The sequence below is a fragment of the Salvelinus sp. IW2-2015 genome, unplaced genomic scaffold (genome assembly GCF_002910315.2).
Source record: "Salvelinus sp. IW2-2015 unplaced genomic scaffold, ASM291031v2 Un_scaffold1277, whole genome shotgun sequence".
Lineage (NCBI taxonomy): Eukaryota > Metazoa > Chordata > Actinopteri > Salmoniformes > Salmonidae > Salvelinus > Salvelinus sp. IW2-2015.
In genome coordinates, this window is record NW_019942814.1 from 193,760 (window position 1) to 219,365 (window position 25,606).

General features: G+C 45.5%; 2 protein-coding genes across 3 annotated transcripts in view; one reads left to right on the forward strand and one right to left on the reverse strand.

Moving 5' to 3' along the window:
* The first annotated feature begins 653 nt into the window (after positions 1 to 653).
* Positions 654 to 12,326, forward strand: txndc12 (thioredoxin domain containing 12 (endoplasmic reticulum)). Of its 2 annotated transcripts, none has more exons than XM_070438906.1 (8): positions 654 to 816; positions 7,905 to 7,965; positions 8,198 to 8,250; positions 8,339 to 8,412; positions 10,175 to 10,214; positions 10,430 to 10,459; positions 11,124 to 11,207; positions 11,314 to 12,326. In XM_070438906.1, the coding sequence occupies exons 1-8, from the start codon at positions 720 to 722 to the stop codon at positions 11,388 to 11,390; spliced, it is 516 nt and encodes a 171-aa protein (XP_070295007.1). In that variant the 5' UTR covers positions 654 to 719; the 3' UTR covers positions 11,391 to 12,326. The 2 variants fall into 2 exon arrangements, with proteins under 2 accessions (XP_070295007.1, XP_070295006.1); XM_070438905.1 differs by lacking the exon at positions 10,430 to 10,459 and adding an exon at positions 10,381 to 10,404 and having other exon boundaries at positions 677 to 816; positions 10,175 to 10,220.
* Positions 12,327 to 12,716: 390 nt separating this feature from the next.
* Positions 12,717 to 25,606, reverse strand: part of gipc2 (GIPC PDZ domain containing family, member 2) — a 59,223-nt gene continuing 46,333 nt past the window's right edge. The window contains 8 exon segments of the mRNA XM_070438904.1: positions 12,717 to 14,439; positions 15,024 to 15,051; positions 15,053 to 15,106; positions 15,227 to 15,253; positions 15,255 to 15,340; positions 16,421 to 16,525; positions 16,528 to 16,548; positions 16,551 to 16,596. Coding sequence (XP_070295005.1) covers positions 14,288 to 14,439; positions 15,024 to 15,051; positions 15,053 to 15,106; positions 15,227 to 15,253; positions 15,255 to 15,340; positions 16,421 to 16,525; positions 16,528 to 16,548; positions 16,551 to 16,596 — 519 coding nt within the window. The 3' untranslated portion in view covers positions 12,717 to 14,287.

The window sequence follows — 25,606 nt, forward strand, 5'->3', positions numbered from 1 at the left end:
ATGCATAGATAGGTAACAGCGAGAATCAGCAGTGTAAAAACAAGGGGGGTCAATGTAAATTGCCCGGGTGGCCATTTTATTAATTGTTCAGCAGTTTATGGCTTGGGGGTAGAAGCTGTTAAGGAGCCTTTTGGACCTAGACTTGGCACTCGCTCCGGTACCGCTTGGCGTGAGGTAGCAGAGAGAACAGTTTATGACTTGGGTGACTGGAGTCTTTGACAATTTTTTGGGCCTGAACATTGTCGGTTATTGTGTGTAGATGGGTGAGAAAAAAAATCTATTGAATCCGTTTTGAATTTAGACTATAACACACACATTTTTGGACTAAGACAAGGGCTATGAATACTTTCCGAAGGCACTGTAGACTGTACAAAGAAGAAACGAGGACTTGTATTTTGAAGTTCGAACCGCCCCCCTTCAACTCACTTTTTCCTGTTCGTCACTAGTTAACACAGCCACAAAGTAATAAACCCGCCTATTTTTTTTTACACAGTTTTACAATTAAAATGATATTTTAAACCTAACCCTAACAACCAAACGGTTGACTTTACATCCAACCCTAACCTTAAATGCAAAAATGCAAAAAAAAAAAAGCTAATTTAGACTTTGTGGCTATGGTAACTGGTGGAAACCCTTTTCCTATCCAAACGAACATCACTTCCGGTGTATTTCACCGTGTGCTTTAGTTTGTTGGAAGAAAGGCCGACACAGCTACAAATATGCAGTCCCCTCTTGTGAATATCGCTTTGTTGTCCTCTTATGTTTTATTTTCTCTGACTCATATTCAGAAGGTTGCAGCTGAGGCGAATGCGAGAGGTAAGAGTCAAATGTAGCTTCGGTGGGAGCTTTGAAAACTAGCTAACTAACGTTATTTTAGCAATCATCAGGTCATGCTAACAAGATTCTTGCTTGCTAGCTGTTTGAGGGTCGTCACTAGTTACCACATCCACAAAGTCATACTTATGTCTAAACTCCGCTTATTTTGAACCTAACCACACTGCTAACCGTATGCCAAATTCTATCTTAAATTAAGACCAAAAAGCGAATTTTTGTTTTCAGGAATTTTGACGATATAGCCACTGACTTTGTGGCTGTGGTAAATAGTAACAACCCAGTTTGAGTTATCTAACTTTTAAAGCTTTATCAGCTTTGTGTTGTCGACGACACAATTTCTGGCCCGTAGGCTACCTGTATATTGCAAACAAACCTCACCCATGTCTCATTGGGTGTGGTAATCTGATTAATCATGCTGTAGTGATACATATTTACTTTTAGTATTACATTGTTATTGGGTTTAAAGCTCCAAGAACGGCATTACACGTGACTTTGAAAATTGAAACAATGAATTCGTATACAGCCTTAATTGGTATACAGGCTAATGCCTGCAAAATCTTGTAAATGTTTCTTAAGAGCCAGAATGTTGAATACAATTACATACAAATGTACTCTACCAGTTGTCTGTACTGTTTTGTCCTTCAGCGGCTCGAAATTCTACACACTATCCACAGGAATGTATTGTTGACCTTTTAGAGAGCTGGTAGGGAGGTACTGTATATGGTTCGGTTAGTCACTTTGGTAAAGTTAGTTTTTATATAGAATATTCTCTCATCAATAGCTATTGAACCAAGCATGCCAATGACAATGAATGTTATATTTGGAATCAGGGGAGGATATTAAAAAAATACGTTTTGAGCAGTTGGACACACCGCAAAGACAACCAGTAGAGTAAGTTTTTAAATGTAATTTTATTAAACAGAATGGCTTGTAATGAACATATACACGATTTTACTTTCAGGCTGTATACATCAATTCATTGGTTATTACAGCCTGGTTAATCAGACTGTATGTGGCCCAATGTACTAAAGGAGGCTAACGTTACTCCTTATAGTCCAAGGACCTTACCTGTTGCGTTTCGAGGCAAATTTGCTTTGGAAGCCAAAACAGCCAAATACTCATTTTTAATCGCTAATCGATTCCTAATTACGGTACGGCAGTAAAAACATAAAGCCCTCTACTTTTTTCATTATCACATCAAAATAATTTCACAAATGCTAAATATACACTGTTTTTAAATCCGTTTTTTAATCCAGTATTTTTCAGTGACATCACGTTTTTGTGGTGTCAGTCTTCCGTTTACACACAGGTGTTAGGAGACGAACGTGGCTTATTAACACAAGTAGTCCACTCTGTCTTCCATCTGTTGATATGGCAGTGTGTGGGAACCTTAACCCTATTTGACTTGGCAAGTCAGTTAACAACAAATTCTTATTTACAATTACGGCCTACCCCGGCGACGCTGGGCCAATTGTGCGACGCCCTATGTATGGGACTCACAACCACCCGTGATTGGGATACAGCTTGGAATCAAACCAGGGTCTGTAGTGACACCTCTAGCACTGAGATTTATTTTTTTATCTTTATTTAACTAGGCAAGTAAGTTAAGAACAAATTCTTATTTTCAATGACAGCCTAGGAACAGTGGGTTAACTACCTTGTTCAGGGGCAGAATGACAGATTTGTACCTTGTCAGCTCGGGGATTCGATCTTGCAACCTTTCGGTTACTAGTCCAACGCTCTAACCACTAGGCTACGCTGCAGTGCCTTAGACCGCTGTGCCACTCCTCTTCAATGGCTGTGCGAAGTTGCTGGATATTGGTGGGAACTGGAACACGCTGTAGTACACGTCGATCCAGAGCATCCCAAACATGCTCAATAGGTGACATGTCTGGTGAGTCTGCAGGCCACGGAAGAATTGGGACATTTTCAGCTTCCAGGAGTTGTGTACAGATCCTTGCGACATGGGGCCGTGTATTATCGTGCTGAAACATGAGGTGATGGTGGTGGATGAATGGCACCACAATGGGCTTCTGGATCTCGTCACGGTATTCAAATTGCCGTCATTAAAATGCAGCTGTGTTTGTTGGTACAGTTTGAAACCGGAATTCATCTGTGAAGAGCACACTTATCCAGCGTGCCAGTGGCCATCGAAGGTGTGCATTGACTGAAATCAGTCAAGACCTTGGTGACGACAAGCACAAAGATGAGCTTCCCCGAGACGGTTTCTGACAAATTCTGACAAATTCTAAGGTTGTGCAAACCCACAGTTTCATCAGCTGTCCGGGTGGCTGGTCTCAGACGATCCCACAAGTGAACGTGTCTGTTCGGAAAGCATTAGCTACAGACAAGTAGAGTTAAGTATCCACTCCATCCCAGCTAGTGAGACTCAACAAATGATGCTGCCAATGTCCATTGTGAAATTTATAGTAAAATCCTGCACGCAAGCGGTTATAGTAAAATCCTGTAGCAAGCGGTCCTGCTAATATCACTAGCTACTAAAATATCCATAAATGATAGACGAGCTTGCCATGGTTTTGCACTAGCTAAGATGACCCACCTTGCACGGTACATATTTTTTTATTTTATTTTATATATATATTTTTTTTAATTTTACCCCCCTTTCTCCCCAATTTTCGTGGTATCCAATTGCTAATAATTACTATCTTGTCTCATCGCTACAACTCCCGTACGGGCTCGGGAGAGACGAAGGTCGAAAGCCTCCGAAACACAACCCAACCAAGCCGCACTGCTGCTTAACACAGCGCGCCTCCAACCCGGAAGCCAGCCGCACCAATGTGTCGGAGGAAACACCGTGCACCTGGCTACCTTGGTTAGCGCGCACTGCGCCCGGCCCGCCACAGGAGTCGCTGGTGCGCGACGAGACAAGGACATCCCTGCCGGCCAAACCCTCCCTAACCCTAACTAGGCCAATTGTGCATCGCCCCACGGACCTCCCGGTCACGGCCGGCTGCGACAGAGCCTGGGCGCGAACCCAGAGTCTCTGGTGGCGCAGCTAGCGCTGCGATGCAGTGCCCTAGACCACTGCGCCACCCGGGAGGCCCTCAAGGTACATATTTTAATTGATCATTCATGCCATGTTACCTGGCTAGTCTCTTAACAGGATAGCCTTCTAAAAAAGGCACTTTTAATTGTGTTCTCAAAATGAAAACCTTCTCAACGAGGCTACTAACATGCATTATAATCTCTAATGTGTGTGTGTCCTCGGATCAGGAGTGGGGGCTGGCTCTAATGTGTGTGTGTGTGTCCTCGGATCAGGAGTGGAGGCTGGCTCTAATGTGTGTGTGTCCTCGGATCAGGAGTGGGTGCTGGCCTCGAATGTGTGTGGTGTGTGTCTCGGATCAGGAGTGGAGGCTGGCTCTAATGTGTGTGTGTCCTCGGATCAGGAGTGGAGGCTGGCTCTAATGTGTGTGTGTGCCTCGGATCAGGAGTGAGGCTGGCTCTAATGTGTGTGGTGTGTGTGTGTGTGTGTGTCCTCGGATCAGGAGTGGAGGCTGGCTCTAATGTGTGTGTGTGTCCTCGGATCAGGAGTGGGGCTGGCTCTAATGGTGTGTGTGTGTCCTCGGATCAGGAGTGGGGCTGGCTCTAATGTGTGTGTGTGTGTGTCCTCGGATCAGGAGTGGAGGGCTGGCTCTAGTGGTGTGTGTGTGTCCTCGGACAGGAGTGGGGGCTGGCTCTAATGTGTGTGTGGGTGTCCTCGGATCAGGAGTGGGGGCTGGCTCTAAGTGTGTGTGTCCTCGGATCAGGAGTGGGGGCTGGCTCTAATGTGTGTTGTTGTGTCCTCGAGTCAGGAGTGGGGCTGGCTCTAATGTGTGTGTGTGTGTCCTAGATCGGAGTGGTGCTGGCTCTAATGTGTTGGTCCTAGATCAGAGTGGGGGCTGGCTCTAATGGTGTGTGTGTCTCCTGGATCAGGAGTGGGGCGGCTCTAATGTGTGTGTGTGTGTGTGTGTCCTCGGATCAGGTGTGGGTGCTGGCTCTAAGTGTGGTGTGTGTGTGTGTGTCCTCGGATCAGGTGTGGGTGCTGGCTCTAATGTGTGTGTGTGTGTGTCCTTGATCAGGAGTGGGGGTGCTCTAATGTGTGTGTGTGTGTGTCTCGGACAGGATGGGGGCTGGCTCTAGTGGTGTGTTGTGTGTCCTCGGATCAGGAGTGGAGGCTGGCTCTAAGTGTGTGTCCTCGGATCAGGAGTGGGGGCTGCGTCTAAAGTGTGTGTCCTCGGATCAGGTGTGGGGGCTGGCTTAACTGTGGTGTCCTCGGATCAGGTGTGGGGGCTGGCTCTAACGTGTGGTCCTCGTCAGGAGTGGGGCTGGCTCTAACGTGTGTGGTGTGTGTGTGTGTGTGTGTGTGTGTGTGTGTGTGTGTGTGTGTGTGTGTGTGTGTGTGTCCTCGGATCAGGAGTGAGGCTGGCTCTAATGTGTGTGTGTCCTCGGATCAGGATGGAGGCTGGCTCTAATGTGTGTGTGTCCTCGGATCAGGAGTGGGGGCTGGCTCTAATGTGTGTGTGTGTGTCCTTGGATCAGGAGTGGAGGCTGGCTCTAATGTGTGTGTGTCCTCGGATCAGGAGTGGGGGCTGGCTCTAACGTGTGTGTCCTTGATTATTATTATTTGACCCTGCTGGTCATCTATGAACATTTGAACATCTTGGCCATGTTCTGTTATAATCTCCACCCGGCACAGCCATAAGAGGACTGGCCACCCCTCATAGCCTGGTTCCTCTCAGGTTTCTTCCTAGGTTCTGGCCTTTCTAGGGAGTTTTCCTAGCCACCGTGCTTCTACACCTGCATTGCTTGCTGTTTGGGGTTTTAGGCTGGGTTTCTGTACAGCACTTTGAGATATCAGCTGATGTAAGAAGGGCTTTATAAATAAATCTTATTTGGATCAGGGTCTTCATCTCCTGGCATACACCACCTCTCTCTTCTCTCCTGCCATCTGCCTCATGCCTCTCTGCTGTCATCTGCCTCGCCTCTCTGCTGTCATCTGCCTCATGCCTCTCTGCTGTCATCTGCCTCATGCCTCTCTCCTGTCATCTGCCTCTCTCCTGTCATCTGCCTCTCCTGTCATCTGCCTCATGCCTCTCTCCTGTCATCTTCCTCATGCCTCCTCATGCCTCTCTCCAGCCATCTGCCTCATGCCTCTCTCCTGTCATCTGCCTCATGCCTCTCTCCTGTCATCTGCCTCATGCCTCTCTCTGTCATCTGCTCTTGTCTCTCTCCAGCCATCTGCCCATGCCTCTCTCCAGCCATCTGCCCATGCCTCCTCCCAGCATCTGCCTCATGCCTCTCCAGCCATCGCCTCATGCTCTCAGCCATTGCCTCATGCCTCTCTCCACCATCTGCCTCATGCCTCTCTCCAGCCATCTGCCTCATGCCTCTCTCCAGCCATCTGCCTCATGCCTCTCTCCAGCCATCTGCCTCATGCCTCTCTCCAGCCATCTGCCTCATGCCTCTCTCCTCATGCCTCTCTGTGCCTCATAGTTCCCCTGTGAAACCTGTGAGGGAGACAGGAGAGATTAATGTTTGCGACAGTTCCAAGTATTGAAATGAACACCATTTGAAGAGGCTACAGAGGATTGGTGTGTGTGTCCTCACGCACCAAGTGGTTTCTCGTGTTTCCAGCAAGTCAGGTTGGAGTCTCTTCTGCTCGTCTTCGTTCGTTGGCCTCAAATGGTCTACATCCTCTCTTCTCTAGTTGTCTTCAACTTCTCCCCCTCAAGATTATGAGAAAGCAATGGTGTGCTATGTTATTCACAGTGTGTTACTGATTAGAGCCGGGACGATACCAGTATCGTGGCAAGGAAGACACAACACCAAGCGGAGTTGACTTCTCTAAGAAAACAGCCCTGATGTTGAAACAAAACATCCATGTTGTCACATGTATTTATTTTCCAAGCTATAGCACCTAATATTTGACACATATGCAGCTTTTTAAAGGACTAAAGACCTGTCTGCTTCGTGTTTTATTTTTTGCCGTGGAAAATATTCTCACTACATGACCAAAAGTATGTGGACACTTTGTTCGGTAAACATCTCATTCCAAAATCATGGGTGTTAATATGGAGTTGGTCCCCTCCCCTTTGCTGCTGTAACAGCCTCCACTCTTCTGGGAAGGCTTTCCACTAGATGATAGAACATTGCTGCTATAACAGCCTCCACTCTTCTGGAAGGCTTTCCACTAGATGTTGGAACATTGCTGCTGTAACAGCCTCCACTCTTCTGGGAAGGCTTTCCACTAGATGTTGGAACATTGCTGTTATAACAGCCTCCACTCTTCTGGGAAGGCTTCCACTAGATGATGGAACATTGCTGCTGTAACAGCCTCCTCTCTTCTGGGAAGGCTCCACTAGATGATGGAATATTGCTGCTGTAACAGCCTCCTCTCTTCTGGAAGGCTTTCCACTAGATGTTGGAACATTGCTGCTATAAACAGCCTCCACTCTTCTGGGAAGGCTTCCACTAGATGTTGGAACATTGCTGCTATAACAGCCTCCACTCTTCGGGAAGGTTCCACTAGATGTTGGAACATTTGCGGCTGTAACAGCCTCCACTCTTCAGGGAAGGCTTTCCACTAGATGTTGGAACATTGCTGCTGTAACAGCCTCCACCCTTCTGGGAAGGCTTTCCACTAGATGTTGGAACATTGCTGCTATAACAGCCTCCACTCTTCTGGGAAGGCTTCCCACTAGATGATGGAACATTGCTGCGGGGTCTTGGCTTCCACTCAGCCACAGGAGCACTAGTGCAGTCAGGCACTCTAATTTCACCATGCAGCTATATAGACAAAGTAGAATTTTAAATGGAAACTTTATCTGAGACCTAGTTTGTCTACAATATTCATAGTACACACGCCACCCTGCAGTCATATTATCAACATAGTAAAATCAAGTTACTGGGGAACAAAGCATGTAAGATTCACCGTGTTCAGTTCCCAGCAATGATCCTCTCATCTCCTTTCAGCGAAGACAAAAGACCCCCCCCCCCGTGTCCTCGTTAACCAGTTACGTAAACAGCCCGACACAATAACTTGACACTATCGAATGTGATTCTCCTCCCAGGGTTCGGAGACGGCATCCATTGGAGGAGTCTGGACGATGGGAAGAAGGAGGCAGAGGCCAGGTAAGGATGTGTAACTCCTGATATAAACACTTCTCTGGAAGAGTTCATGGGGGTTTGTATTCACTAGGAACTAAATGGAAGCAAACTCGTTTTGAGTATTAAGTTTACAGTGCTGGAAAAATGTTTTGCCCCGACTAATGCATATATATCTTGCAAGATAGATGTCAATTGTACGGAACTGTTGGGGAAGTTTGTGTCCTTTTTAAACGCGATGACTTTATCCTCTTCACAGTGGACTACCACTGATGGTTATCATCCACAAGACATGGTGTGGGGCCTGCAAAGGTAAAGACCTTCCTCTTTTTATAATAACCTGATTTTACATTTACCTTGCACAATGAAGCCATCATCACGTTCAGTTTTCTGCCTCCAGCTCTGAAGCCCAAGTTCGCCGAGTCCAAGGAGATCTCTGAGCTGGCGCACAACTTTGTCATGGTCAACCTGGAGGTGAGGATAATGGACTGTGTAACAAAATAAAAAAAATCCCCATTTGAAATCTGTCAGTTTAAGCGAGAGAGAGGTTTTTTGTTGTTGTTGAATGGGCTGCGTCTCAAGCCGCCTAACGCCTTCCTGCGTTGAAAGGTGGCAGAGTTAAGAGCCGTGTTTGTCAGATCACGAACCCCCCCCCCCCCCCCCCCCCAAAAAAAATCAGTCTTCTCACCAAAGTATGTAGCATCTTAACGGTATGACCACTCTATGGAAAGGGGAGACTCTCGCGAACACCATGTTGTTCTCTGTTTTGCTCTACGATCCCCACAGTGTCACGAGACTCATCTGAAGGTAACTCATATAAACAAATGGAAGTATGGAGGTAGTATTGTGCCAACAAAAATGAGGGGTTAAATATGTCCCCAAAATATATATATTTCCTAGATATACAGGACAGACACTTCAAAAGCTTATTCCTTATGATACATTTTTGTGACTGTCATTTTCCCCCTTTATGAATGTTATTCAGTGTGTTTCTATGGGCTAAAGGCCAAATAAAATATGTTCTACCTAAAGGGGTCCTAAAATTACATTCTGTTATAAAGTAACCACATTATAATACAGTGCATTCGGAAAGTATTCAGACCCCTTGACTTTTTTTCAAAATTGTTACGTTAAAGCCTTAATCTAAAATGTATTAAATTATTATTTTCCTCTTGAATCTACACACAATATCCCAATGACAAAGCCAAACGTTTTTTTTAGAAATGTTTGCAATGTATAAAAAAATAAACATACCTTATTTACATAAGTATTCAGCCTTTGCTATGAAACTTGAAATTGAGCTCAAAATGGTTCAGGTGCATCCTGTTTCTATTGATCATCCTTGAGATGTTTCTACAACTTGATTGGAGTCCACTATGGTAAATTAAATTGATTGGACATGATTTGGAAAGGCACACCTGTCTATATAAGGTCCCACAGTTGACAGTGCATGTCAGAGCGAAAACCAAGCCATGAGGTTGAAGGAATTGTCCGTAGAACTCCGAGACAGGATTGTGTCGAGGCACAGATCTGGGGAAGGGTACCAAAACATTTCGCAGCATTGAAGGTCCCCAAGAACACAGTGGCCTCCATCATTCTTAAATGGAAGAAGTTTAGAACCACTAAGACTCTTCCTAGAGCTGGCTGCCCGGCCAAACTGAGCAATCGGGGGAGAAGGGCCTTGGTCAGGGAGGTGACCAAGAACCCGATGGTAACTCTGATAGTGCTCCAGAGTTCCTCTGTGGAGATGGGAGAACCTTCCAGAAGGACAACCATCCCATCGCGCTCTAGCGACTCCTGTGGTGGGCTGGGCGCAGGGCACGCTGATACGGTCGCCAGTTGGAAGGTGTTTCCTCCGACACATTGGTGCGGCTGGCTTCCGCGGTTAAGAGAGCAGCGTGTCGAGAAGCAGTGCGGCTTGGCAGGGTCGTGTTTCGGATGACGCATGGCTGTCGACCTTCGCCTATCCCGAGTCCGTACGGGAGTTACAGCGAAGGGACAAGACTGTAACTACCAATGGGATATCACAAAAAAGGGCAGAAAAATACTTATAAGTACTAAGTGGAAAATATAATTTTCATAGGGTATTGTGTGTAGATTGAGAGGGGGGAAAAACTGCTTATCCATTTTAGAATAAGGCTGTAACGTAACAAAATGTGGTATAGTCTGAATACACCGTAGTACAGGTCCCTATGTCACTACTTATATGAATTAATACTAAATGTTATGTTCTCAGGATGAGGAGGAGCCTAAAGATGAGGCATACAGTCCTGATGGTGGATACATCCCCAGATACTGTTCCTAGGTAAGAACCTCTACAGTCCTGGTGGTGGAGACATCCCCAGGATACTGTTGCTAGGTAAGAAACCCTACAGTCCTGGTGGTGGAGACATCCCCAGGATACTGTTTGCTAGGTAAGAACCCTACAGTCCTGTGGTGGAGACATCCCCAGGATACTGTTGCTAGGTAAGAACCCCTACAGTCCTGTAAGGTGGAGACATCCCCAGGATACTGTTGCTAGGTAAGAACCCCTACAGTCCTGGTGGTGGAGACATCCCCAGGATACTGTTCTAGGTAAGAACCCCTACAGTCCTGGTGGTGGAGACATCCCAGGATACTGTTGCTAGGTAAGAACCCCTACAGTCCTGGTGGTGGAGACATCCCCAGGATACTGTTGCTAGGTAAGAACCCCTACAGTCCTGGTGGTGGAGACATCCCCAGGATACTGTTGCTAGTAAGAACCCTACAGTCCTGAAGGTGGAGACATCCCCAGGATACTGTTGCTAGGTAAGAACCCCTACAAGTCCTGATGGTGGAGACATCCCCAGGATACTGTTGCTAGGTAGAAGAACCCCTACAGTCCTGATGGTGGAGACATCCCAGGATACTGTTGCTAGGGAAGAACCCTACAGTCCTGATGGTGGAGACATCCCCAGGATACTGTTGCTAGTAAGAACCCCTACAGGTCCTGATGGTGGAGCATCCCCAGGACGATGTTGCTAGGAAGAACCCCTACAGTCCTGATGGTGGAGACATCCCCAGGAGACTGTTGCTAGGTCTCTACATATGTTATTCTGTGAGAGCTAACTAAAACTGTAGTTTTTTTTTCATTCATAATTTTCTGTGCTCCCAACCCCCATCATTCTAACGCTGTCTCTACGTTCCTGTCCCTTTCTACCCCATAGACCCCAGTGGTAAAGTCCACCCTGAGATCACCAACAAAAACGGAAACCCGAACTACAAGTTTTTTTACAGCAACGCAGACCAAGGTGAGAATCCCATATTGTAGGTTCGTATGATGAATCATTGCAGTACCTTGCTTAGGTCAATCTTCTGACTGCTCCTTTTCCCCCCTGTGTGTGCGTGTGTGTGTAGTTGTGTCTGCTATGAAACAAGCTCAGGAGAAGTTGACAGGAGATGCCTTCAGGACCCACATTGAAGACGAGCTGTAAGGTGTTAGGATATGTGGGGAGAGAGAAGGCTGCAGGGTTTCTTCTCCACTACCCTTCGAACCTGAAGTGTCCACTCCGTCCCTTCACTATCACATGCTTACTGCACTCTGAAGCCTAGTAGGGGCACATTTCAGGGCTCTCTTTCCATCAGTGTGTATCCAGTTTCTCTCCTCACCCTTAACCTGTTGAAAGTTACTGTCCAGAAACCAACTATTTTTTGTTTGTTTGTTTTACATTTGTTCCAGTACCTCCACAATCCTCTAGTTGTTTCAACTGTATAGTACTCTAGAGAGGGAATGAATGGGAGTCCCATCTTGGTCAACCAGAAGCAAATCGTCTATCTGACACATAGGTGCTGAAGTTTTTAGGTTCTTCTCCATGTAACTTGTTTTTAAATCGTAAACTTCTGATGTAATCGATCCACATATCGACATGTAATTCGAGGTTGAATTACAGGCCATAATAACAACTCTGTAGAAGTTGATCAACAGAATAGCCTGGACCCATAAACTGTCCTGTATTTAAAAACACACACACTTTTTACACACGACTTCAGACGGTAAGAGTTCTCTCTTTCAACGTTAACGTGTTTCCAACGATTTCGTTTTTGAAACGCTCGCTCTGTCAATGTATACAAGGGAGCCTTGAATTCTATCTCCTTTTTTTTCCATGAGGGGGGGGGGGGATTTCTTTTAAAATCAGTACATCAATAAAATGTTGAATCCAGTCATTTTTATCTGGGGCAAAATGTTCAATTGCTAAAAATGATTTTGTTTCGTGTGGACCACCCCCAAGCGGCTCATAATTCTGACGAGACCAAACTGCTTTCTGTGAAGAATAGAAGGGACACGATAAGTCTTGTCATGCTGTATTATTATTATTTTTTTTTACATGTATGTACACAGCCAAGTGTTAATAAAGTTTGTTGTGGAATGACCTGGTGGAAGCTAATGTAGTATTTGTCTCCGCCAATATGACGACTTCAACGCTCGTTCAAGTCGCTCTGGATAAGGACGTGTGGGGAAATGACTAAATCTACCAAATGCTTTTATCCAAAGCGACTGTGATCGCTATTCAATCTGAATCGTGACCTAGAAATAAAGGTGGTTTCCGACGTCGCCTTTACATTTCAATCTCGCCGTAACGCTTAACACGCATTTCGCTACACTCGCATTAACATCTGCTAACCATGTGTATGTGACAAATAAAACGTTTGATTTGATACGGCCTTAGTCATGCACTGACTGGGTTTTCGGCCACGTACAGAAAATAATATGTACATGTATCTAACTTCTCAGTAGTTAATGAATAATACAAACACTCAGCTAGAGAATAGTACATTTATTTTTTGGTCTAACAGTGATCCCTTAAAGTATTTCCATAAAACACTGAAGCTGTGTTCAGTAGTAAACCTCTCTAAAACAACTCGATACACATACTACAGTAAGAATTAATTACTGTTCAAATTCAGTGTGTCAATTCATTCGACAGTAGTTTCTTTCGACAGTGTCAGACATTTTGAATTGCAATTGGCCACAAGTCAAAACCTTTTCAAGATTTCTGTCGAATTCCTATCGTCGGTCTTGAGATTTTATAAAACATTTTCCAGCTTAAAATAAATGAAAGTTTATTTGAACAAATAAATAAACAAAAATAAGTATTTATCTATTATAAGATAATTATATACTAAGCAGCCTGTACAACAAAAAAATGCCACAAAGAGTGAAGGAATGTTAGCTGGAAAGTGGACTCTCCATAGCTAGATTAAAAACCAAACTATTGGTTTGACTTCTCTGTCGGCTCTAAATAAAACAGTCGTCTGTGAGGCGTTGGAACATATGAAGACCGCACAGCGTCTGTTTCTGATGGGGGATCTGCTGGGGTTTACAACTCCACAGCGACATTTGAAAACACAATATAAAAAGCCACGATTAACAGTAGTATGTGATCATTAGTACATTACAATTCACACCAGTTATTAGAAGTAGTGATTCAGACATCAGAGGTGCATACCCTTTGTAACCCGTGGAAAAGGACAAGTAGTGCACTATAAAGGGAATAGGGTGCCAAGTAGTGCACTATAAAAGGAAATAGTGCCAAGTAGTACACTATAAAGGGAATAGGGTGCCATGTAGTGCACTATAAAGGGAATAGGGTTCCAAGTAGTACACTATAAAGGGAATAGGGTGCCATGTAGTGCACTATAAAGGGAATAGGGTGCCAAGTAGTGCACTATAAAGGGAATAGGGTTCCAAGTAGTACACTATAAAGGGAATAGGGTGCCATGTAGTGCACTATAAAGGAAATAGAGTTTACATTTTGGATGTATTCCAGAGAAATAGGTTGAGTGGGACATGACTGATCAATAAGTGATTCTGTCTTCGAGGGTGTATATAATAATAATAATAATAATAATAATAACAACAACAATAGAGGAATAAAATTATAATAATATTATTTTGGACCATATTATGTAGATACTTTGACTCCTTTAAGTATCGATTTTTTTCATTTTCAAAGGTAGTGTTAGCTAGCGCTAGTTGGATGTACCTGCGCAAAAAAATTCAGGTAAAAATTCATCTTTTTTTACATAGTGACTTATTTCCATGACTGATTTTAAAACTAATTTCCTCATTCTCTAGCTTGTCCTTCTGCAGCAGACATTTAGTGAGCAATATGTTCGGAAACATCAAATTGAGAATAAAATCACAGAATCGCAATACATATCGTTGTGTCGTTGCGTGATGTCCCTGGTAATTCCCACCCCTACAAAACCCACCCCTCTTTCTCTACTGGCTGATATTTGTCCACTGGAGCAGGGGTTTGGTAGCCTGGTCCCAGATGTGTTTGTGCTGTCTTGGACCAGGCTAGGTGATCTGGGTAATCAGTTAAAAACATTAAAGACGTCCCTGTTTGGCGTCTCCGATGGCGCCCCAGACGTCGAACACAAACTCGTCAGGAAAAGCGAAGTCCCCGAGAGCCTCGTCCAGAGCCATGGCAAACTCATCAGGGTTCTTCTTGTCCCGACCCACCTCTACCATGGTCGCCGCTAGAAGAGGGGGGGGGGGGGGGGGGGGGGGGAGGGGGAGGGGAGGGAGGGGAACGGAGACAGGAGAGGGGGAGAGAGGAGAGAGGGGGAGAGAGGAGAGGGGAATGGAGAGAAGGGAGAGGGGGGAACGGAGAGAGGGGGGGGAAGGGAGAAGAGAGAGGAGGGGGGGGGGGGGGGGGGGAGGAGTTGTCACAGATTAGAACAACTGCCTTCATGACCAATGTAACAGTGTAGCTTCCGCCCAACCTGGGCTCGAACCAGGGACCCTTTGCATACATCAACAACTGACACCCATGAAGCATCGTTACCATCGCGCCACAAAAGCCGCGGCCCTTGCAGAGCAAAGGGGAACAACTACTTCAAGGTCTCAGAGCGAGTGACATCACCGATTGAAACGCTATTAGCGCGTACCACCGCTAACTAGCTAGCCATTTCACACCGGTTACACCGACACGTTTCTGTTTAGAGTAAACAAATGTGTATTGTGATCGTTTTCCCGGTCTAGACATTAACGTAAGTTAAGATATGCCTACGCTGCTTCTGAAATCCAATCCAGCTGGATTTTAAAAGGGTTGTGTACTCACCCAGTTCTGTATCTCTGATACCCATGTAAACTCTCCAGCAAGTCATCCACCTTCTTCACCGCTTTCTCCTCAAACTCTGTCGGCTGGAAAGGAAGAAACAGTGTTAGTACCAGAGAGAGGACGTTCCCCCCCCCCCCCCCCACTGACCTTCTCTTAGTGACAGCGGGATTTCAGACGTCCAAACGACTTAAGTAGACACTCACCATTTCCTCGACGGTAGCAGGTCCTTTTGGCGCGCAGTCTCAGAGTCCCTCTCCCTGTCCCCAACTTATTTCACTGGTCGGCTTGGCTTCCCTTCGACCTCGGCTCCAGCATCTCTGTTCAGAATAAAACGCTTCAGATCAACGCATCGAATCGCTAAACATCTTGTTGGGCTAGAATAAAAGCCTGCCACCCTACAACAGTTGAAGACCCCTCTACCCGAGGTCCATGCCCTCACCAACGACCAACTACTCACAGTCCATCATTTGTATTTTATCTTTTTTAACTAGGCAAGTCGGTTAAGAACAAATTCTTATTTACAATGACGGCCACTATTTTATTCTAGTGGGTTAACTGCCTTGTTCAGGGGCAGAAGAACAGATTTGTACCTTGGCAGCTTGGGGATTCGATCTAGCAACCTTTCGGTTACTGGACCAACGCTCTAAACCACTAGGTTACCTGCCTCTAACCACTAGGCCACCTGTCTCTAACCACTAGGCACCTGCCCTAACTCCACTAGGCCACCCTGCTCTAACCATAGCTACCCTGCCTCTAACCACTAGGCTACCCTGCCTCTAACCACTAGCTACCCTGCCTCTAACCATAGGCTACCCTGACTCTAACCACTAGCTACCTGCCGCTTCTACACTCTAACCACTAGCTACCTGCCGCTTCACAACTCTAACCACTAGGTACCTTCTAACCCTAGGCCACCCTGCTCTAACCACTAGGCCCCGCTCTAACCACTAGGTACCTCCCCTCTACCTCTAACCACTAGGTTACCTGCCTCTAACCACTAAGGTTACCTGCCGCTCTACACCTAACCAGGTTACCTGCCTCTAACCACTGGTTACCTGCCGCCTCTACACTCTAACCACTAGGTTACCAGCCCTCTAACCACTAGGTTTACCTGCCGCCTCTACAACTCTAACCACTAGGCACCTGCTGCCTCAACACTCTAACACTAGGTACTGCCTCACCACTAGGTTACTGCCACCTCTACACTCTAACACTAGGTTACCTGCCGCCTCTAACTCTAACCACTAGGTTCTGCCGCCTCTACACTCTAACACTAGTTACCTGCCGCCTCTACACTCTACATGGCTACCTGCCGCCTCTACACTCTAACCACTAGGCTACCTGCGCCAATGTAGCTTAAATCTCTAGAAAGTTACTGAACATCCCTGTTCACTCACCGAAGGCCTTCATGGGCTCCACCCAGTTTGAGGGTGAACTTCTGCTCCTTGGCAGCTCCTTCAGCAGAGCCACCTCGTAGTGACGTGTTCCCACAATGTTCTTCCGTTGATGCACTCTATGTGGTCCCAACAGAGATCACCTTCACATTGTCCACCACACTGCCCTCCTTGATACGCTGTTGGGGGGACCGGTGAGGGAGGGGGTGAGGAGAGAGAGAGAGGTCATCTGCTTTGCCTAAAGAGCAGGAACCTGGACTTCACCAAAGAAATCAGAAATACAGTCATTGCTATTCTACAAGAAACATGGTGTAGAGGAGATGGACCCACACTGGTTGCCCTCTAGGTTACAGAGAGCTGGTAGTCCCATCCACCACACTACAGGTGGGTGGTATAGAGGAGACAGACCCACTGGTTGCCCTCCAGGTTACAGAGAGCTGGTAGTCCCATCCCACCACACTACCAGGTGGGTGGTATAGAGGAGATGGACCCACTTGTTGCCCTCTAGGTTACAGAGAGCTGGTAGTCCCATCCACCACACTACCAGGTGGGTGGTATAGAGGAGATGGACCCACTGGTTGCCTCTAGGTTACAGAGAGATGGTAGTCCATCCACACACTACCAGGTGGGTGGTATAGAGGAGACGGACCCACTGGTTGCCCTCTAGGTTACAGAGAGCTGGTAGTCCATCCACCACACTACCAGGTGGGTGGTATAGAGGAGACAGACCCACTGGTTGTCCTCTAGGTTACAGAGAGCTGGTAGTCCCATCCACCACACTACCAGGTGGTGGTATAGAGGAGATGGACCCACTGTTGCCCTCTAGGTTACAGAGAGCTGGTAGTCCCATCACCACACTACCAGGTGGTGGTAATAGAGGAGATGGACCCACTGGTTGCCCTCTAGGTTACAGAGAGCTGGTAGTCCCATCCACCACACTACCAGGTGGGTGGTATAGAGGAGATGGACCCACTGGTTGCCCTCTAGGTTACAGAGAGCTGGTAAGTCCCATCCACCACACTACCAGGTGGGTGGTATAAGGAGATGGAGCCCACTGGTTGCCCTCTAGGTTACAGAGAGCTGGTAGTCCCATCCACCACACTACCAGGTGGGTGGTATAGAGGAGATGGACCCACTGGTTGCCCTCTAGGTTACAGAGAGCTGGTCCCATCCACCACACTACCAGGTGGGTGGTATAGAGGAGACGGACCACTGGTTGCCCTCTAGGTTATGAAGCTGGTAGTCCCATCCACCACACTACCAGGTGGGTGGTATAGAGGAGACGGACCCACTGGTTGCCTCTAGGTTACAGAGAGCTGGTAGTCCATCCACCACACTTACCAGGTGGGTGGTATAGAGGAGATGGACCAACTGGTTGCCCTCTAGGTTAGAGAGCTGGAGTCCCATCCACCACACTACCAGGTGGTGGTATAGAGGAGAGGACCCACTGGTTGCCCTCTAGGTTACAGAGAGCTGGTGTCCCATCCACCACACTACCAGGTGGTGGTATAGAGGAGAGGACAACTGGTTGCCCTCTAGGTTACAGAGAGCTGGTAGTCCCATCACCACACTACCAGGTGGTGGTATAGAGGAGAGGACCCACTGGTTGCCCTCTAGGTTACAGAGAGCTGTAGTCCCATCCACCACACTACCAGGTGGTGGTATAGAGGAGATGGACCCACTGGTTGCCCTCTAGGTTACAGAGAGCTGGTATCCATCCACCAACTACCAGGTGGGTTGGTATAGAGGAGACGGACCACACTGGTTTGCCCTCTAGGTTACAGGAGAGTGGTAGTTCCCATCCACCACACTACCAGGTGGTGGTTATAGAGGAGACGGACCCACTGGTTGCCTCTAGGTTACAGAGAGCTGGTAGTCCCATCCACCACACTACAGGTGGGTTGGTATAGAGGAGATAGGACCCACTGGTTGCCCTCTGGTTACAGAGAGCTGGTAGTCCCATCCACCACACTACCGGGTGGGGTGGTATAGAGGAGATGGACCCACTGGTTGCCCTCTAGGTTACAGAGAGCTGGTAGTCCCATCCACCACACTACCAGGTGTGAAACAGGGAAGAGACTATAAAGCAGAGAGAGTTATGCTAATTTGGTATAAAGCAGACATAACCCACTATTCAATTCATCAAAACAGGAACATTTTACATCTGGTTAGAAATAAATAAGGATATAATCTCAACAAAGAAAAATGTCCTCCTGTGTGCGACCTATATCCCTCTATAGGATCCCCATACTTTAATGAAGACAGCTTCTCCATCCTGGAGGGGAGATCAATCATTTCCAGGCCCAGGGACATGTACTAGTCTGTGGCGACCTAAATGCCAGAACTGGACAGGAACCTGACACCCTCAGCACACAGGGGGACACACACCTACCTGGAGGTGACAGCATTCTCTCCCCCATAATCCCCCCTAGACACAACTACGACAACATAACCAACAAAAACGGGTCACAACTCCTTTTTATATATATATATATAATTTAACCTTTATTTAACTAGGCAAGTCAGTTAAGAACAAATTATTATTTTCAATGATGGCCTACCCCGGCCAAACCCGGATGACTCTGGGCCAATTGTGCACAGCCTGGATTCGAACCAGGAACTGTAGTGAAGTCACTTGCACTGAGATGCAGTGCCTTAGACCGCTGCGCCAGCTCTGTCGGACACTGGATATGTACATAGTCAACGGTGGGCTTCGAGGTAACTCCTACGGTAGGTACACCTATAGCTCATCTCTTGGCAGTAGTACTGTAGACTACTTTATCACTGACCTCAACCCAGAGTCTCTCAGAGCGTTCACAGTCAGCCCACTGACACCCCTATCAGATCACAGCAAAATCACAATCTACATGGAACAGAGCAATACTCAACCATGAGTTATCAAAGCCTGAAAAAAACCGACATGCTATTAAAAAACAACATCCAATCCCTCCTAGAGAACTTCCTGGACAAAATGTTTCCCTGCAATAGTGAAGGTGTAAACTTAGCAGAAGGAAGCCTGAACACTATATTTGACCTAACATTGCTAACATATTATAGCAGAAAACCTAAGAAAATGAACAACAATGACAAATGTTTTGATGAAGAATGTAAAAACTAAAGAAAGAAATGTAGAAACCTGTCCAACCAAAAACACAGAGACCCAGAAAACCTGAGTCTACACCTTCACTATGGTGAATCACTAAAACAATACAGAAATACACTACGGAAAAAGAAGGAACAGCACGTCAGAAATCAGCTCAATGTCATTGAAGAATCAATAGAATCTAACCACTTCTGGGAAGTTGGAAAACACTAAACAAACAACAACATGAAGAGTTATCTATCCAAAATGGAGATGTGTGGATAAACCACTTCTCCAATCTATTTGGCTCTATAACAAAGAACAAACAGCAAAAACATATACATGATCAAATACAAATCTTAGAATCAACTATTAAAGACTACCAGAACCCACTGGATTCTCCAATTACATTGAATGAACTACAGGACAAAATAGAAACCCTCCAACCCAAAAAGGTATGTGGTCCTAATAGTATCCTAAACCAGGCTGTAACGTAACAAAATGTGGGAAAAGTCAAGGGGTCTGAATACTTTCCGAATGCACTGTGTGTTTGTGTGTGTATGTTTGTGTGCACACACACACACACACACACACACACACACACAAATTAATTGGCAAAGGCACTACAACAGTCTGCCTCACCCTGAAATTAAATGTTTGCTGATGATCTGGTTCTTCTGTCCCCAACTAAGGAGGGCCTACAGCAGCACCTAGATCTTCTGCACAGATTCTGCCAGACCTGGGCCCTGACAGACCTGGGCCCTGACAGACCTGGGCCCTGACAGTAAATCTCAGTAAGACCAAAAATAATGGTGTTCCAAAAAAGGTCCAGTTGCCAGGACAACAAATACAAATTCTATCAAGATACAGTTGCCCTAGAGCACCCTAATAATTATACCTACCTCGGCATCAATACCACAGGTAACTTCCACAAGGCTGATCTGAGACACAATGCAATGAGGGCTTTCTATTTCAAATCAGTTCTAGAATCCATTCCCCTTCATGGTTGTGAGGTCTGGAGTCCACTCGCCAACCAATAATTCACTCAAATGGGACAAACACCCAATTGAGACTCTGCATGCAGAATTCTGCCAAAATATCCTTCATGTACAACGCAAAACCCCAAACAATGCATGCAGAGAAGAATTAGGACTATACCCTCTAATTATCAAAATGCCAGAAAAGAGCTGTTAAATTCTATAACCACCTAAAAAGGAAAGCGATGTCCACACATTCCACCACAAAGCCCTCACCTACAGAGAGATGAACCTGTACAGATTAAATGAGCATAGCCTTGCTATTGAGAGATGCCAACATCGGCAGACCTGGCTCTTGAGAAAAGAAAGGCTGCCCACAAAAATTAGCTGGAAACTGAGCTGCACTTCCTAACCTCCTGCCAAAGGTATGACCATATTAGAGACACGTATTTCCCACAGATCTTAAAAACATTTTTTTAAAGTCTAACATTGATAAACTCCAATATCTGTGAGGTGAAATACCACAATGTGCATCACAGCAGCAAGATTTGAAAACAGGGCAACCAGTGGAGCACAAACATTGTAAATACCACCAATATTTATCTGTTTATTTATCTTTCCCCCACTATTCCTACTACAACTATTTCCATATTACCAAAACACAGTACACGGTAGATAACATGACATGTGAAACATATTTATCCTTTGTGAGTGTAATTATCACTGTTAATGTGTTCATGTTTAGTTGTTTCTTCCCACTTTTGTTTTGTTTATTTCAGTTGCTTCGGCAACATAAAACATACAGTATGTTTCCCATGCTAATAAAGCCCAATTAAATAGAGCGTATGTTGACATTATCACAAGCCTTTGATTTCGGACAAAAAAATGGCATAACCATAATCAGTGAATCAATTGTCCGAACCATGATCAGTGAATCAATTGTCTAACCATAATCAGTGAACCATAATCAGTGAATCAATTGTCGAACCATAATCAGTGAACCATAAACTGTGAATCAATTGTCTAACCATAATCAGTGAATCAATTGTCTAACCATAATCAGTGAAACCAATTGTCTAACCATAAATCAGTGAACCATAAACGTGAATCAATTGTCTAACCATAATCAGTGAATCAATTGTTCAAACCATAATCAGTGAACCATAAATAGTGAATCAAAAAATTTTTGTCTAACCAACCATAAATCAGTTGAAAAAAATCCGATAAACAGTGAATCAATTGTCGAACCATAAACAGTGAATCAATTGGTCTAACCATAATCAGTTCCAACAAATGAATTGTTTTTAGAACTTGGTATAATTTATCTTTTATTCCTACAGGAGATTAAAGATCTATAGGACAGGTCTCTAAAAACATCAAGAAATAACGGGCAACAAGTTTCTACAGAGGACAAGCTGAAAGGCTTCAAAGAGTTGAAATAAAGAAAATATATGTGCAATGCAGATTTACCTCCTAATAATAATCTGTACTGTCCTGGACGGGTTTTGGTTCTGTGTGAATATGATCCACTTAATACAGGCTGACTCTGTTAAGGAATGAGAGGGAGGAGGTTCACTGAACTAGTCGGTCTCCCAAATGTTTATGACCAACCAGGTCCCTACAGAACCACAATCAGCTTTATGACCAACCAGGTCCCTACAGAACCACAATCAGCTTTATGACCAACCAGGTCCCTTCAGAACCACAACCAGAATCAGCTTTATGACCAACCAGGTCCCTTCAGAACCACAACCAGAATCAGCTTTATGACCAACCAGGTCCCTACAGACCACAATCAGAATCAGCTTTATGACCAACCAGGTCCCTTCAGAACCCACAATCAGCTTTATGACCAACCAGGTCCCTTCAGAACCACAATCAGAATCAGCTTTATGACCAACAGGTCCCTTCAGAACCACAATCAGAATCAGCTTTATGACCAACCAGGTCCCTCAGACCACATCAGATCAGCTTTATGACCAACCAGGTCCCTCAAAACCACAACCAGAATCAGCTTATGACCAACAGGTCCCTTCAGAACCACAACCAGAATCAGCTTTATGACAACCAGGTCCTTCAGAACCACAACAGAATCAGCTTTTATGACCAACCAGGTCCCTTCAGAACCACAACCAGAATCAGTTTTATGACCAACCAGGTCCCTACAGAACCACAACCAAAATCAGCTTTATGACCAACCAGGTCCTACAGAACCACAATCAGAATCAGCTTTATGACCAACCAGGTCCCTTCAGAACCACAATCAGAATCAGCTTTATGACCAACCAGGTCCCTAACAGAACCACAATCAGAATCAGCTTTATGACAACCAGGTCCCTTCAGAACCACAACCAGAATCAGCTTTATGACCAACCAGGTCCCTACAGAACCACAATCAGAATCAGCTTTATGACCAACCAGGTCCCTTCAGAACCAGAACCAGAATCAGCTTATGACCACCAGGTCCTTCAGAACCAGACCCAGCTTTATGACCAACCAGGTCCCTTCAGAACCAGAATCAGCTTTATGACCAACCAGGTCCCTTCAGAACCACAACCAGAATCAGCTTTATGACCAACCAGGTCCCTCAGAACCACAACCAGAATCAGCTTTATGACCAACCAGGTCCCTTCAGAACCAGAATCAGAATCAGCTTTATGACCAACCAGGTCCCTTCAGAACCAGAATCAGCTTTATGACCAACCAGGTCCCTACAGAACAGACCAGAATCAGCTTTGACCAACCAGGTCCCTTCAGAACCAGAATCAGAATCAGCTTTATGACCAACCAGGTCCCTTCAGAACCAGAATCAGCTTTATGACCAACCAGGTCCCTTCAGAACCAGAATCAGCTTTATGACCAACCAGGTCCCTTCAGAACCAGAATCAGCTTTTGACAACCAGGTCCCTACAGACCAGAATCAGAATCAGCTTTATGACCAACCAGGTCCTTCAGAACCAAACAGATCAGCTTTAATGACCAAACCAGGTCCCTTCAGAACCAGAATCAGAATCAGCTTTATGACCAACCAGGTCCTTCAGAACCAGAATCAGCTTTATGACCAACCAGGTCCCTTCAGAACCAGAATCAGCTTTATGACCAACCAGGTCCCTTCAGAAGACACCAGAATCAGCTTTATGACCAACCAGGTCCCTACAGAACCACAACCAGAATCAGCTTTATGACCAACCAGGTCCCTACAGAACCACAATCAGAATCAGCTTTATGACCAACCAGGTCCCTTAGAACCAGAACCAGAATCAGCTTTATGACCAACCAGGTCCTTCAGAACCAACCAGAATCAGCTTTATGACCAACCAGGTCCCTACAGACCACAATCAGAATCAGCTTTATGACCAACCAGGTCCCTTCAGAACCACAACAGAATCAGCTTTATGACCAACCAGGTCCCTTCAGAACCAGAAATCAGAATCAGCTTTATGACCAACCAGGTCCCTACAGAACCAGAATCAGAATCAGCTTTATGACCAACCAGGTCCCTACAGAACCACAATCAGCTTTATGACCAACCAGGTCCCTACAGAACCAGAACCAGAATCAGCTTTATGACCAACCAGGTCCTTCAGAACCAGAATCAGAATCAGCTTTATGACCAACCAGGTCCCTACAGAACCACAATCAGCTTTTGACCAACCAGGTCCCTACAGAACCAGAACCAGAATCAGCTTTATGACCAACCAGGTCCCTTCAGAACCAGAATCAGCTTTATGACCAACCAGGTCCCTTCAGAACCAGAATCAGAATCAGCTTTATGACCAACCAGGTCCCTACAGAACCACAATCAGCTTTATGACCAACCAGGTCCCTACAGAACCAGAACCAGCTTTATGACCAACCAGGTCCCTTCAGAACCAGAATCAGCTTTATGACCAACCAGGTCCCTACAGAACCACAATCAGCTTTATGACCAACCAGGTCCCTACAGAACCAGAACCAGAATCAGCTTTATGACCAACCAGGTCCCTACAGAACCAGAACCAGAATCAGCTTTATGACCAACCAGGTCCCTTCAGAACCAGAATCAGCTTTATGACCAACCAGGTCCCTTCAGAACCAGAACCAGAATCAGCTTTATGACCAACCAGGTCCCTACAGAACCACAATCAGCTTTATGACCAACCAGGTCCCTTCAGACCAGGGCCCTGTTTCCCAAAAAGCATCTTAAGTTCATCGTTAGAACCTTCGTAGGAGCATCGTTAAGTCTACGGGCTGTTTCCCAAAACCATCGTTACTAAAGTTGCTCTTTAAAACGCTCGTAGTCGAACCTCTTCCTCAGACCATCTTAGAACCAGATAAGTGAGTCTTTAGATGTCTGTTTTCTCGCCCTCCAGCGTCACTTTATACACACAAGATCTCCGCTAAACATAGAATCAAGATGTTGATCTGTCTCTCTGTGACCWCTGAWAACATCGGAAACCAAGTTGACTACAAATACAAAGTTACAAAGGTCTTTGCAAATGTTACAAACAAATCAAAGGATAACAAGATGCTTCAAATGGAAACCGAGATGACTGCATAAAAAAAATGAATAGCCTACAGTGTATAATTCAATCATATCGAAATACATTTCATGTTCATTCAATTGAGTTCTACTTTGTTACTTGTAGGCTACCGTCTGTAATTAGTCTCAGTATATATCTCATGATGTGTAGCCTAACATGAACACAATGTGCCAAATCTGGGATTTAGAGCATTTTAATTGGATACGCATTAGAATAAGCCGCCTAAATAATATCTCTCTTAGGAGCGGATTGGTCGTCAGTATTGTCAATTAATTCTAATGTTGCATCATCATCATGATGACGTGGCCTGTGACACTTTGCTTCTTGAAAGTCCAATATCTTGATAAGTGACATGTTGGGACTGAACCAACCGTGAACTGTTGCAAAACATGTTGGGACTGAATCAACCGTGAACTGTTGCAAAACATGTTGGGACTGAATCAACCGTGAACTGTTGCAAAACAGCGCTGGAGATAGTTTGATAGTTTGAGTGGATTTGACCATTAAGGTCAGATTTGAATGTAGAAAACTGATCTGAGAGCAGCGCTCCCTTTCTTTCCATCCTATCAGAATCAACAGTACGCCTCAACGACACACTTAGTGAACC